The 15,997-nt window shown below is 36.0% G+C and overlaps 3 protein-coding genes across 3 annotated transcripts; all 3 read left to right on the forward strand.

Annotated features, from left to right (window-relative positions):
* The first annotated feature begins 993 nt into the window (after positions 1-993).
* LOC137575675 (juvenile hormone esterase-like) lies at positions 994-3,493 on the forward strand. Its single transcript, XM_068288308.1, has 6 exons — positions 994-1,145; positions 1,230-1,373; positions 1,432-1,585; positions 2,135-2,874; positions 2,930-3,219; positions 3,273-3,493. The coding sequence occupies exons 1-6, from the start codon at positions 1,062-1,064 to the stop codon at positions 3,451-3,453; spliced, it is 1,593 nt and encodes a 530-aa protein (XP_068144409.1). The 5' UTR covers positions 994-1,061; the 3' UTR covers positions 3,454-3,493.
* A 1,073-nt stretch (positions 3,494-4,566) lies between these two features.
* Positions 4,567-6,553, forward strand: Jhedup (Juvenile hormone esterase duplication). Its single transcript, XM_068291704.1, has 4 exons — positions 4,567-4,764; positions 4,815-5,118; positions 5,185-6,217; positions 6,271-6,553. The coding sequence occupies exons 1-4, from the start codon at positions 4,567-4,569 to the stop codon at positions 6,443-6,445; spliced, it is 1,710 nt and encodes a 569-aa protein (XP_068147805.1). The 3' UTR covers positions 6,446-6,553.
* Positions 6,554-7,154: 601 nt separating this feature from the next.
* LOC137575703 (uncharacterized) lies at positions 7,155-14,454 on the forward strand. The gene is made up of 10 exons (XM_068288337.1): positions 7,155-7,349; positions 7,403-7,703; positions 7,769-8,789; positions 8,852-9,021; positions 12,316-12,524; positions 12,589-12,732; positions 12,785-12,938; positions 12,991-13,730; positions 13,793-14,091; positions 14,148-14,454. The coding sequence occupies exons 1-10, from the start codon at positions 7,155-7,157 to the stop codon at positions 14,344-14,346; spliced, it is 3,432 nt and encodes a 1,143-aa protein (XP_068144438.1). The 3' UTR covers positions 14,347-14,454.
* Positions 14,455-15,997: the final 1,543 nt, after the last annotated feature.

Below are 15,997 nucleotides of genomic sequence, written 5' to 3' on the forward strand. Positions count from 1 at the left end.
AAACAAATTATACTTATTCAGGTCGATATTCCAGTCAGTTATGTTTTAAGGAGCCCCAGTGTGATCTGATATTGCCAAGTGTCATTCCAAGAGATAACAAACAGCCCAAAGCTAGCTATTAACCAGAGGGCGGGAAGTCCTTATGGAAGACCTACCGTTCGCATGAATGAAGTCTGAATCCAAAAATGAAAAATGAACTTTTTCTTAATCTAGACACTTTTCCGCAACGCTGGTAGTAGGATTGGGAAAAAAGGATAGCCAATTCTACTACCAGCGCTGAACAATATCCTAAAGAACATGTGTACAAAATTTCATAGCGATTGGTTAATTTTTTCGCCCTGTAGGACTTCCATGAGCTCTAAAAATGTAGTTTTGAGAAAAACGTGTTTGAAAATTTGCGCTACGACACAGCGCGCTTGACATCGCTCCACTTAACGGCCGATAACTTTCATCATTTTACAGATTTCAACTTAAAATTTTCACACAGTATTCTTGAAACATATGTATATCTATCCAAAAATGCAAAAAAAAATCGAATTTTTTTATAACACGAGGTGGAAACGCCCCTTAATAACTGTGCCAAATTTAATGAAAACGAAATTTATTATATCGAAATTGCCTAAAATTGTACGTAATTTTTTTCTGGAAACAGCAAGGGTTTACAAACCTTTCCGCGCTAGTTTGTCCCGGCCCGGATTTTTATGAAAAACGTAAGATTTTATTCAAAAACTTATATGGAAAAATTATATAAGCATAGGTAAAATAATCAAGCCAATACATGTGACGAATGCCGAATTTAATGGCTTAACTAACTGATTAGCCTCTTCGAGAAGAACACTAAACTCTCGAACCGCAAACAGTTTAGATCACACTTTCGAGACCCTAACCACACTGAACCAATTCGGCAAAAGAAGCCTTAATTTGGACTGCTTTTCTCAAGCATGTTTAAATCACATTTTATCATTGTTTATCTCTGTCTCTGCTTGGCATCAATCTCATTGTCCGATGATGATATTTTAACGGTGTGTAGTCCCTATAGCGGCTGCTTCAGGGGCACTTACATGAAAGGTTACCAAACGCTAGAATTTCAAGCCTTTTTGGGTATACCTTATGCATTACCACCATTAGGAGATCTGAGATTTGAAGTGAGTTTTATGTGAGGCTTCTATTACCCAATTTATTTCTCGGAAACAAATCATGAAATTTCATTTTCTTGTTGTCTGTTCTAGAGACCTCGGAGAATGGGCAAGCTTTTTGGAACATCGGATGCCAGTAAACCCAAACCAGATTGCATAAACAAAAATTATCTTTTATCTACACCAAAAGTATATGGAGAAGAAGATTGTCTATACTTAAATGTCTACAGACCAATGGTAAGTCGGCCAGACATTTAAAATCAAACCAGACAATTAGAAAGACTTCATTTTACAGCCTTTGTCGGAATCGCCTTTGCCTGTCATGGTCTATATACACGGAGGTGGTTTCATTGGTGGATCAGCTGGTCCTTTAGTCAGTGGTCCAGAGTATTTTATGGACTCACAAGCTGTAATCTTGGTTACAGTGTCCTATAGAGTGGGAGTTTTTGGTATGTTTTTCATTGCCATTGCAGACAGTTTTGAGTGGAAAGGGCTTGTGTTAGGAAATAAGTTCACGATCACTACAAATCTTATTTTAATAAGATCGACAACATTGGGATATTACAATTCATCAATTAACAATCCATGTTTAGTTATATAAAGGTAGGTAGGGTTACTAACCCCATACCTTTTAACGTTTTACATTTTGTGCTCTATTTTTGGGAAAACATGGTAAAGAAGATGCCAAATATTCTAAACATGCACCCAGTAAAGATGCATAAACTAAAATGGCTCGAATTAGCCCCAATTTCCCCTTCTTCCAAACTCAAAGTAAGAGATACTGATATAAAATTTTGCGTTAAAGCTGTTTATATTCAGAAAAAGTACTTCAAGTATATATGTATACCCAAATCTTTAGTGTCTTAAGTAATTTTTGATTTATTTACTTACAATGTTTTTGTTATGTATGTATAAGGTTATAGTTACAGACGGATATTGACTGCAATTTTAGCATAGTTTACGTTTTAAGTCAGCAATTTGTTTTTCCGCCCTCTAAGGTTTCCTTTCCACTGGTGATGGGAACATGCCTGGTAATTTTGGTCTCAAAGATCAGAACATGGCATTGAAGTGGGTCCAGGATAATATACACTACTACGGGGGCGATCAACAGAAAGTGACCTTATTCGGTCATGGTATAGATGGAATTGCCACCCATTTGCATTTAATGAGCAACATGTCTGCGGGTCTTTTCCACAGAGTAATTAGCATGAGTGGCACGGCGATTGCTCCAACTGCCATTAACCGAAACCCTCTGGAACAAGCCCGAAACGTTGCAGAATTTTGCCGTATTCCAAATGCAAATAATATGAGTGAAGCAGAACTCACAGATGCCCTTAAATACGTTGATGCAGACGTTTTGGTAAATGCAGGAGATGGCTTCAAATATTGGGACGCAGATCCTTTGCACATCTATCGTCCAGTCATAGAATCAGCAAATCAGGACGCCTTCCTAACGGCAGAGCCCGAACTTCTTATGGAACAGGGAAACTATATAAAAGTGCCTTGGCTCTTGGGATCCGTTCCCTCTGACGGAGCTGTGCGTGTGGTTAAAATTTACGAAAATTTCGAATTGCGTTATCAATTCAATTTGCAATTCCATGATTTACTAAAAAAGTTAACTGAATTTTCAAGTAAGTACAATGACGCCGATCAAGATGAAAAAACAAGGACCCTCATAGAAGAATACCTTAACAATATACACGAATTGGAGTCCCAAACTGTAGATGGATTATTACATGTAAGAGAATTCCACATATCATGAGTTTCTTTCACTTTTTTTTCTGTGTTCCCAGTGGATGACGGACAGACACTTCAATTATCCCCTATATAAGACTGTCAGATATTATGTTCGATCCGGAGATGACCCTATCTATATCTACAACTTCAATTATAGGGGCCCTCATAGTTATGCCTCGATTTATGCTAATGCAAAACTTTCAAGGAGTTATGGAGTTGTTCATGGCGATGATTTGCTGTATTTATTCCGTAGTCCCCTTTTTTTCCCCGATTTTAAAAAAAATTCTACGGATGCCAAGTTAATTACATCGTTTGTCGATTATTTTGTCACCTTTGCCAGGAACGGGTAAGTTATCCCATTATTACATTTAAGGCTAGTTATTTTAAATTTCTTTGTAGAAGAACCAACTTTCTTCCCCACATGCGAAATTGCACACGTTATGTCTTTGCCGAAGGACGAGATAGCTTTTGTGACTATCATCATTTCGAATATCGTAGGGGTGGTTTTTACTTGAGAGTCAGTAACCAATTTCCAAGTGACAAAGTCAAACTATGGATGTATTTGTCAGATGAAACATGAGGACATAAGCTAAAATAAATATTTTAACCATCAGTTCACAAAAAAAGACAATTCGACTCTGAAAATTATTGATTTCTCTGAATTGTGAATTCAGACAAATTTTTTTAGGTATTTTCTTCAAAAGGAAGTATGAATGATTATAAGTTCTAAAATATTTTCAGGATATATATGTACATATGTACAACACTCATTAAAGTGGCTTAAGTGACTTTTTAGCCAACTTTGTGCTTCCCAAACAGCAAGTAGTTAAGCTAACAAATCAACCCGTGCCATTCAATCTATTAAATAAAAGAAGGACCAAATTTGTGTTCCTTCTGACCATGTTTATACAGACTCCAGAAGATGATGATTTAACGTTGTGTGCACTTATATGGAAGGCGCTCGCCTTTACCTGTTATGGTCCATATACATGGAGATGGTTTTATTGGTGGATCAACTGACGACTTCCTACAGTTATAAATAAATTTTTGAAAGATAGATTCATAAAGTGGAAAATCAAAGGCAGAAAATGAGAAGAGTACCTCAAGTTCACTCAACCAATTGGATAATAATAGTTGATAACGTTTCATTAATAGGGTGGAAGTATGGTAACTTACTAAACAATCAGCTAAAATGACAACCACGCCCATCACATTTAGTCAATTCTATTTATTAAACGGAAGGCCTATCCAAACAATCAAATCAACTTGATACACTTAGTTAAAATGGTTCTATTTGTATTTTAAGTACGATTTATAAAAAGGAATCCTTAATTGATTACCATGAAGGGCGCCAGTCTTTACTGGCGGGATTAGAAGGACATATATTATGAATTGAATGTTTAATAATAACCCAACGCCTCAAATTGAAAGGGATATTTATTTTGGCATACATTTAAATTGGTTTCACTATTGACTAGAAATCCTAGGGCATCATTTTGGTCAAGAGTACCCAAAATTGATAGATGAAATTGTTTAGCAACTAAATATTAAATTTCATTTGATAGAGATCTCTATGTCAACATCTAATTGTAAGTGTGACGCCCACCTTTTAGCTTATTCACATGCAATTGGACAATCGAAAGATCTATAAATGAATCGTTTTATCAATTATTCTCAGTCAGTTGAAGTGAAGATGAAGCGTTTAGCTTACTTGGGACTGAGACTTTGTCTCTTTTGGACCATAGTCTCTACAGCAGATCTTAATGTGTGCCTCAAGGATATGGGTTGCTTAAAAGGAACACAGCTACGTGGCTACGAGGAATCAAAGGACTTTGAGGCATTTATGGGCATACCCTTTGCCCAGCCGCCTATTGGTGATCTCAGATTGAAGGTAAGCTACAATAAATTGTTAATCTGTATTGCAGCTAAATGTCCTTTTAGAATCCTCTGCCAGCTATGCCCTGGCAGGGAATATTGGATGCCAGTGTCCCAAGAGATGGTTGCCTGCAGAGAAATTATTTTGTTCATGACTGGGATGTACGTGGCGAGGAAGATTGCCTGTATCTGAATGTCTATAGGCCCAAGGCAGGAAAACGTGGCAGTGAATCGTTGCCCGTAATGGTTTACATACACTCTGGAGGATTTATAAGTGGCACAGCCTATCCCACAGTTAGTGGACCAGAGTATCTAATGGATTCCGAAGCGATTATATTAGTTACCATTAACTATCGTCTAGGACCTTTTGGTGAGTAATTCACTCCTGGTAATCCCAGTAATCTGTTCAATACTATCTCTCTGTGATTTTCTCTAGGCTTTTTAAGCACTGGCGATGAACATATGCCTGGAAATTTTGGCTTAAAGGATCAACGCTTGGCTTTGCAGTGGGTACAAAAACATATTTCCTCCTTTGGTGGAGATGCCAATTCGGTGACCATCTTTGGTCATAGTGCTGGGGGCATTTCTACACATTATCATTTGTTAAGTGAGAATTCCAAGAATCTTTTCCAAAAAGCCATGTCCTTTAGTGGCACAGCTTTTGCTGCCTTTATGAGGATTCTAAAGGATCCCCTTGCACAAGCACAAAAATTGGCAGAGCATCTCCAAATAAAAGATGCAAATACTTTAACCACTCAGGCATTGGCTGAAGCTCTACGTAAAGTGGATGCCTATGCATTGCTTTACAGTGGAGATATCCTTAAGACCTGGGACAATCAGCCCATTATGAATTATCGACCAGTTGTAGAGAAATCCTCTCCCGAAGCCTTCTTTATCGAAGATCCCGTCGAATCGCATTTGGCAGGACGCATTCAACAGATTCCTTGGCTCTTGGGTAGCACTTCAAGAGCCGGCGAAGGCTCCATATTTCTTCTAAGGATACTGGATATACCCAAATGGTTAATGGAATTCAATGAAAACTTTTTGGAGCGTTTTGCTCTTGCCTTGAATCTACCAGAAGGTACACCTCCACAAGTGGTAACAGAAATACTCAATTTATATGACATTCAAGTTCGCGAATTCAACAATGAGACGCTCATTCGTCTGGCCGAAATAGTGGGAGACTTCAATTTCCATTACCCACTCTATGTGGCAGCTGCTTCATATGCTTCATATGCCAATTTGGATGATAATCCCATGTCCATCTATAGCTATGAATACCGTGGAGCGAAAGCCTTCTCCGTCTACTTTACCCAAGGCATTGAGTATGAAGTTGGTTCCGTACACATGGACGACTGCCTGCATACACTCCGTACGCCAGTTTTGATTCCAGATTTTCCCAGAGATTCGGAAGATGCTGCAGTAATGAAACGTATGACATCTCTGCTAGTGGAATTCGCCAAAACTGGGTAAATTGTATAGAATTTTATTCAAACTATATTATAAATTCTTATTTTTATAGCATATTTGCCAAGGAAACATCTATGAAATCATGCCAGGCTAATTCTTTTAACATGGCCCAAAATCAGATTTGCAACTATTTTCGTTTTGGCGGTGTGAATGGAGCTTACACTGAGAACATAGATGATCATGTCGATATGAGAGCCATGTCGATATGGAAAGCATTGTATCTGTAGAGGGGTAAATGGGTTTTATGGGTAAGTGGGTTAGCTGGTTGTATAAATAATGTAAGTTGATAATAAAATTAAGATTTAAAATAAACTCGTTGATAAGTAGCATGCAAATAGTGACCACGCCCACTGACCAAATGCATATAATCAATATAATAATGCCATGTCAAATGATTTTGATTGATTTGCTTAAGCATCAATTAGAATTGCAATTGCATATGAAAAAATTTTGCATCTAAAAAGTATTATAGTCAGAGACGTCGAGTTAGAGAGGGGCTAGACATCAAGGACTTTTTATGAAATAGTCAATCTAATAAATAAAATGCAAAAATTAATAAGAAAAGTCAAGGAAAATTTAAGATTGGGTTTCGAAAGAGCCTAAGAAAGAGATGGGAGATATATTAACTAACAATTTCATGTTTTAATAAATTTAAAACTAGGCTAAGTATTTACACGAACCTTTAACCCACAGACTTGAAATAATATGGAACAATTTTAGCTTACCCCTTTACTTTTTGATCCTATTTTTCACTACGTTCATAAGAATTTGACAAGTTTAATTTCAATTGTTTGATTACTTACTTTACTTTTGACATTAATAAACTACAATTATCAATTATCTTTCTCTCTCTCTCTCTCTGTCTCCCTGTCGTGTCGCTTGGAATTTGCATATAAAACATGAGTATGAAGAATCACGACAAATCAGTCTTTCGAAATGTTTGATACGGTTCATCGAATTATATATTTACTTGTGTTTGTAGCCGTCGCTCGTGCTGGCCTGGATGTGTGTCTCAAGGATATGGGTTGCTTGAAAGGCACTCTATTCCCAGGATATGAGGAGAATACACAATTTGAGGCATTCATGGGTATACCATTTGCTCAGCCGCCAGTGGCTGAACTTCGTTTAAAGGTAAGCTAAATGACTACTGCTGAGCAAGTTTCTGTTTAGCCGTATCCTTTCAGAATCCAGTGCCTGCAAAACCTTGGCAGGGTATATTAAATGCCACTGAAGCTGGAGGAACTTGTTTGCAAACAAATTACTTTACTCCCAATTGGGATATCTGGGGTCAGGAAGATTGTCTATACTTGAATGTCTATAGGCCAAAGGATATCAGTGAATCTAAGAAGTTACCCGTTATGGTTTATATTTATTCGGGAGGCTTCTTCACTGGCACATCCCATCCAGGTCTGGTTGGTCCCCAGTATCTAATGGACACCAAAGAGGTTATCTTAGTCTCGTTTAACTATCGACTGGGTCCATTTGGTAAGTTTAATTTGCACTGATTAGCTTAAAAAACAAATAAGAGAGAGTCATTTATATTGTTCAAGGATTCCTAAGCACTGGCGATAAGCATATGCCTGGAAATTTTGGTTTCAAGGATCAACGTTTGGCTCTGCGGTGGGTGCAAAAGCATATTTCCTCCTTTGGTGGAGATGACAATTTAGTGACCATCTTTGGTCATAGTGCCGGAGGAGTTTCCACTCATTATCAAATGTTAAGTGAGAATTCCAAGGGTCTGTTCCATAGATCCATGTCCTTGAGTGGTATTGGTCTTGCTGGTTACATGTCTATATTGAAGGATCCGCTCAAACGAGCTCAACAATTTGCGGAACATCTTGAAATTCCCGATTTTAAGGACCTTTCCAGTCAGGAATTAGCTAACGCTTTGCGTCAAGTGGATGCCATGGCATTACTGAAAAGTGCGAATATCCTTAGAATCTGGGACGTTTTTCCTCTTGTAGCTGATTTACCAGTTCTAGAGGAACCTGGCTCTGAAGCCTTTTTAACCGAGGATCCTGTTCGGGCTCATTTGGCAGGACATATTCATCAAGTTCCTTGGCTTTTGGGAACCACCTCAAGAGAAGGCGAAGGTCTTACTTTCCTCTTCCGCTCTTTAGATAATCTTGAACGCCTCAAGGACTTTAATTCTAAATTTCTGGATCATTTTGCGATGGCCATAAATCTACCAGAAGGCGTCAACTCAAATGTTGTGCAGGATATCTTGAAACTATATGGTCAGCCCGAGATTAAAGAGCTAAACAATGATACTTTTGCATTTCTGGCCGGAATCGTGGGTGACTTTCACTTCAAATATCCCATGTATACGTCAGCAAAGACCTACGACAAATTGGATCAAGTGTCCATTTATGACTTCGATTATCTTGGTGAGAAAACATTTGCATCGATTTTCGCCTCATCTAGAGTAATTGAGGTGGGTTCTGTGCACTTGGATGATACCATGCATACGGTTGGAATGCAAGCTTTAACGCCACTTTTTCAAGAAGATTCCACAGACGCCAAGGTGATGAAGCGACTGACTAACTTGTTAGTGCATTTCGCCAAAACTGGGTAAGTCTTGAGATCAAACAAAATTTTCTATAAAATTCCATTTAAATACTTTCTTTTATTAGCTCTTTAATGGGCGAAGTGAACTTACTACCCTGCAAAAAAGAAGATTTCACTTCCGAAGAGATGTGCAATTATTTTCGTTTTGCTGGCGCAAGAGAAACGTTTATAGAAGAAATCGATAACAAAATCAACACCCGAGCTCTTGACTTATGGAAGAAACTATATCTGCCATAGGGTATAATCTACATACATACATATATATAGAATGCGTTTACAAAAATTTGATTAAGTAAAGGAGCACACAATCAGGTTAAGCAATTCATTGGACAAAGAAGTTCTCTGGCGACCTCATTTTGCATACAACAGAAAAGCAGAAACTGCATCAAAAATGCTGTCTGCTGCAGTCACTTGAAGGTCAATTTGCATATTGCATCAACAATCAGAGACTTCTTTTACCCAACGGGGGCATTGTTCTGGGTGAAGGGCATACACTGAGCAAAAAATTGAAAAGAACCCATAAATATGATATAAATGAATAAAATAATTCGGTAGTTAATGGCAAGATCTCTTACAAGAAATACTTAGTAAAACATTGATTATCGTTTTTCGTTCGTTTCTACATCTGATCTTAACTTTAGAATCCTCATTTTAAAATTTAATTACTTTGCTTGACCAAAGGAAAGTTTATTCAATGTTGTCAGAAATTGTTTATATTATCCAACGGATAAACATTACACAGAATAATCAACAAATTAAAATCATTTGTATGCTAATTATAAGTACTAAACTAAACTAAAAATTGTTTAATCTTATCTTTCATCTTGTTTAGTGTATAAAAGAGAAAACGAAAATGATTTACAAATTTTGAATTAATTTGCTGTTTGGGGGATTCCCCTTAGATGAAAGGTTATTCGCCCTTTTCAAATTATGTATCATTTAACAGCAAAAAAGTGAACTATTGGCATTACAATTCTACAGTAATTACCAAAGAGTGCAAATGAGACAAAAAAGACTTTAAAAATAACCTGCTATTAAATGGAAATTAACAACTATTTTGCACGCACCAATTAGAGGCCTAGTGGCTGCTGATTTCAAAGATTAAGAGATTGCAAAAATAAATTTAAAATTGTTTTATGATAATTCTGTTTGATGATAATATTGGTATCAATTGGTATGAAACCAAATCTGAAACCTAATGAAAGTAAACCAAAAAAAAATCAAAATACGTTGTACATATTTAAATCATTGATTTGCTTGTTAATATGTTAAGGTTTACACATGATTTAGTCATTTTGTTCAATATTAATTAAACCAGCATTTAAAAGATGGTTCTAACAGAAGTTACCTTTATTAGTCTACATTAAGCCCATTAATGACTTTTGCACATGTTTTAAATGTCATTTACTGGGTGGGTTAGTGGTTTCTCGGCTCCCAAGAAATTTACTGAAGGAATTTTATTTATTGGTTATTGTATTTAGATAATGACCCTTAACTCTCGCCATGTCAGCTTTGCAGGTGCGTTTGGTTCGACCCCATTTTACGATACCAACTTAAACTAATGTACTTTTTTCTTGATCAACGGATGAATGAAACTTGAATTTCCTGTCAAATGATACATGATTTATGAAAACCTAACAAAAATTAAGCAAAGTATCAAGCAAAGTCGTATTTGGGGTACCATTTTCTCCAGATATATAGAAAATAAGCTCATGTGTCTATTGCAATTCGAAAAAGATTCTGAAATTATCAGAAATTTAACAAAATGTTGAATGGCCTTTTTTTCTTGAAATTTAAAATCCAAAAGTTATGTTTAACCTATCTATCCCCCATTTTAACATTTCGTGAACAATTGAGTTAACTCGAATAGGTCTAAATTAACTTTTTCTGTAGGTACGAAGTTACTTGGGTTAGAAGTGGTACATGTTGTGCTAGTCATCATCTAAAAACTGTCATGTGGGTTCCATCTTAAAACTTACAGATTTAAGTTTTGTTTTCTAAATTCTATTGTGAATTCAGGTTATTGGGAAAATCTCAAATATAGGCCAATTTAATTTTTTTATGATAAGTGAGTCCTTTTTGATTCTTTGGGAGTTTTTGCAACTCTTAAGCTTCTCAATATAATGATAATATCCACATTTTTTTTGTTTTCTTCTTGTGTTTGCAAACTTTTAAATTAATATACATTAAAATCGTTCAAATGAGCAGCCTTAAGGTAATTTTGGGCTGAAAAAAAGGAGCAGGTTGTCTGTATATTGCTTTTTTAGGAACTAGCAAGTTCTTTGATCAGCAGACTTCGCCAAGCACCCTAGAATTGTAAGGCTATACGACTACATCAACTATTATTAAATTATACAATTTCAAAATAAGTTCTCAATAATTTAAATTTTCTCATTAAAAAAGAGTTTGAAAATAAATTTGTGTTAAACAAGAATGAGATAATCATTATTTACAATGTCTACATATTCTTCCCTTCTCATGTTTATCCTTATCTATAGAGATAGATATTATCAGGAGAATGGGGGTTTTGTTTTTCTCTCAGTGTACATGGACTTCACAGCTGGCCTTTGCTTATCATACAAAAGAACCTAAATCGCAGTACACAGTCGTCATATGGGCAAAGACAAGAGAGTTTCATATGGCAAACTATATATGGATATATATGCATATAGTAATATGTATACTTTCGCTTTTATCTTGTATCTCGTCTCCTCTGCTTTGTGTCGATTGCGAATTGTATGGTTTAACTACCCTTCCCCCGCACCATAGAGCTGAGGGCTCTTGCCGCAGACAGCAGCAGCAGCAGCAGCAGGGATAAAAAGCGAAAGTGCTTTACGATTGGCATATAGTTGAGATTACATCGTTGAGCCACAAACTTGTATTTAGTTTTACTCATTCAACGTTTCACTCAGTTCTCACAAGTACATACATACATATATATGGCGCCAAACATTTCCTTAGTTAAGTTATTAGTTTAAGATCTACAGATCAATTATTGGCATGCATCTCCAATTACACAAGATCAAGTATACGCCATGTGTACTAGTTAGTTAACTGAATGTTTTTGCATAAAATTTCAAACACGTGGGTACAACAACAATAGCAACAACAATAGCAACAACAACAACAACAAACACAAATCAAAAACTAAGTGCGAGAGAGAAAGAGAGCAAATAAAAAATAAAAAGTTTTTCTTTAGTCTTTAGAACTACAAACAAACATATATAACTGAATGCTCCGTTTGTAAAACCCGTCAGATAAAGTTCAATCGTTGTGGTGTTCACTATACCCATCCGTGTTTGAGTTTGAATTTTTTAGTGGCGCTTCATTTCATTCCAATTCGGTGTTCCATTCTATTCATTCATTATATTTACGGTGAGTTTTTCTTTTAATAACCATTGACATCATTCGATTTCTATATATTTAGATGGATTATTCATAAGCCACAAAAAAAAAAAAAATTATACATTTGTTTATGCATAATTAATACCTATTAACACTGTATCAATATTAATTTAGATTGTTTAAGCCATGTTTGAGTCACTCTTCCACCTCTGCCTCTGCCTGGCGTCCATTTCGGTGTCTGTGTTTGGTCTGAAATTGGATGATTTAGTGGTGTGTCCCCCAAATGTCGGTTGCCTCAGGGGCACCCATATGAAGGGCTATCAAGTGGAAAAATTTCAGGCTTTTATGGGCATTCCATATGCCCTGCCACCATTAGGCGAGCTGAGATTCAGTGTGAGTATGACAAAAAGCCGGGAGAAATGTTTAACTCAACATTCCGTTTTTCTTACAATTTTAGAATCCCAAAGTAATGCCCAAATGGTCGGGAATCTATAATGCTAGTTCAGCCAAATCGGATTGTATACAAAAGAACTATCTTCTGCCCACTCCTATCATATATGGAGAAGAAGATTGTCTGTATTTAAATGTCTACAGGCCAGAGGTAAGTCACAAGGAAAGCGAATAGGAAATCGTTCTAAGTGTTCATTTTGCAGCGCATTTCGAAAGTTCGTTTACCCGTCATGGTGTATATACATGGCGGTGGTTTCTTTAGCGGATCTGCTGGTCCCTCAGTTACTGGACCAGAATATTTCATGGACACGGGAGAGGTTATTGTGGTCACAATGGCTTATAGATTGGGAGCTTTGGGTATGCATTTTTCATAGAGTTCATTAAGCCTTTTAAATATCTTTGTATGTAGGTTTCCTCTCCACTCAAGATGCCAATATTCCGGGTAATTTTGGTCTTAAAGATCAGAATTTGGCTTTACGTTGGGTTCGCAATAACATTGCCTTCTTTGGTGGTAATCCGCAACGTGTGACCATATTTGGTCAGAGTGTGGGTGGCATTTCTACGCATCTGCATCTGTTGAGTCCCAAATCTCAGGGTCTCTTTCAAGCAGTGATCAGCATGAGTGGCACGGCAAATGTTCCCTTTGCCTTGAATTCGAAACCTCTGGAACAGGCTCGAAAAACAGCGGAGTTCTGTCAAATCGATGGAGCTGACAGTTTAAGTACAGCCAAATTAGCTCGAGCCTTGAGAAACATTGATGTCTATACGCTGATCAATGCTGGAGATGGGCTTAAGTTTTGGGATGTAGACCACATGACAAATTATCGTCCAGTTATAGAGCCAGTGGGAAAAGAAGCCTTTCTAACCGTTCACCCCAACAAACTACTGGCCAAAGGTGGCTATAGTAAAGTTCCCTGGCTCTTGGGCACTGTGCCCGAGGAGGGAGCCGTCCGTGTAGTCAATATCAAGGAGAATATCACTTTACGGGAGGATTTCAATTTGAAATTCGATTACTTACTGCAAGAATTAATGGAATGGCCCAGTGAGTTCAATGCCCAGCAGTTGAAGGAAAAAACAAAGATCCTAATTGACGAATTCTTTGACGGTATTCATGAAGTCAATGATAAAACAGTTCAAGGATTTTTGGATGTAAGTAAAAGTCTTTGTCATGTATTTAGAAAGTTCCTTTTATACATATATTCCTTTTTCAGTTGATTACAGTGCGAGGCTTTAAGCAGCCTCTCTATAATGCCATCACAGATTATGTGAGATCTGTGGACACCAACAAATATCCTTTCTATATGTACAGCTTCAATTATAAAGGACCTGTTAGTTATGCTTCGATCTATACCCAAGCAAATGTCACTGGAAAATATGGAGTTGTTCATTGTGATGATTTGATCTATTTGTTTCGTAGTCCTATTTTGTTCCCCGACTTCGCCAAGAACTCCACCGAAGCCAAAGTAATCAAGACGTTTGTGAAATATTTTATCAATTTTGCCAAATTCGGGTAAGTTGCCACTTGAAAATTATGTCCTTCATAAAAAAATCTCATTGTCCTTTCAGTAAACTGCAAAATTCACCGCCTTTGGGTTGTTGCACCGAAGAAATATTAAAATCACGACCCGAAGGCATTTGTGATTATCATGAATTTATTAATAATAAACAAAATGCAGAAGGATTCGAAATTCGAGTTAATGATAAATTTCCAACGAATAGAGTTAAATTGTGGAGTAATTTATTAGAGGAAATGAAGAACTTTTAAAATAAACATTAATTTTTTTTAATTAAATTTATGTAGAATAGAAATTACCCTCTGATATGTACATACAAATATAATATAACTTATAATAACAAAGAGAAAAGAATTAAATTTTTCACTCTTTAATTGAAATATAAAAATTGCTAATGGGGAAACTCTTCTCATAGACAAAGCCATCATTAATGTCGGAAAATAATATATATATACTTATATATATGTAATAATAAGTCAACGATTATTATTAGTCGACATTTGAACAACCTAATTAGAATTTCTATGAGAAAAAATTGTAGATAATTATGAAACAGGTTAAACAACTTTTATTGAGACAATAAACCAAATGAAGGAGAAAATATTTTGTAAACATTTTTATGCCAATAAGATTAAACAAATAAAATTATATGCCTCACACCTGGCTGGAATCTGCAGCTTCTAAACAGTCATTAAATTACTATACCAAAATAAATAAATAAATAAAGTATAAAGTGTGTCACTAATGATAAGGGAAGCATTTTGTTTTTATGACTCTGACATGGACTATTTGTTTTTTTTTTTTTTTTTCTATTCAACACAAACAACTCAAAGAACACGTGCCCCCTACTCCAAGCATTCACGTTGAAAATTTTCTTCTGAAATTTTTATTTTCAATTCATATAAATGAATTTTCTATTGAAAATTAAAGATAAATAAAACTAGGAACGTGCGGATTGGAATGAGGACAAGTTTTTCAAGCAAAAATTAAATTAAATCATTGAATGATCAATAATATCAAGTATACGTCATGTGAACCCGATAAGTGGAACCCTCGGCTGTTGCTTTTATCTTTTTTAAATGTAAATGCTAAATAGTTTCCGATTGCAAATTGTTTACACACTTATTATTATGATAATTCGCGTTCCTAACGATTTTTAATGCCATTTTTATTGCATTCTCGTTTTCTCCAGTTATCATCTGTCTTGGTGCTCTATTTCTTGGCTTGTTGCTTGTAGCCTTGGCTGATAATCGATCACAGTCTGGCAAAGAATGAAAATCTTAGTTTATTAATAGAATATTTGTTCTGATAAACATTCTCATTTGCCAATTATTTATTATTTAATACGCCTTATTGCACCCTATGAAAGGGCAATGTGCTTTAAGGTATTTTGTAATACTCTGATTACTCCAAGCAGATTATGAGACACTTACATAGAGTCAGTTGAGGGGAGCAATGAAGGATTTCATTAGAATGGCATAACTTATATATAGATAGATAGATGGTTCATATACTAGTTCACCTTAATACATTAATACTTCACTGATGAAAATTTTGATTAAGATCATTTTGTTAGCCCTAATCGGAACTCGAAGAACACGAGGGTGGCATCTGTTTATTCCTCTTAATCACAGTTTTTGATATATTAAACGTAAGTTTTTAGGCATATGATTCAATTATAGCCATATATCTTTTGAACCGTATTGTCCAACGTTTATCTTCGTCGTGTAAATCGAAATGAAATGGCCTTTGCAATAATATTCAATCAAGTGCAAACTTCACGAGCTGGAATCTGGCAAAATCAGAAAAAAATTACCAGAGACTAACCTCTCTTTACATAAGGATCAACATGTCTCTTAATTTTATAAGTACTTTTTGAGGACAATGTTCTTTAGATTAAAT

The sequence above is a fragment of the Drosophila tropicalis genome, unplaced genomic scaffold (genome assembly GCF_018151085.1).
Source record: "Drosophila tropicalis isolate 14030-0801.00 unplaced genomic scaffold, ASM1815108v1 contig_593, whole genome shotgun sequence".
Taxonomy (NCBI): domain Eukaryota; kingdom Metazoa; phylum Arthropoda; class Insecta; order Diptera; family Drosophilidae; genus Drosophila; species Drosophila tropicalis.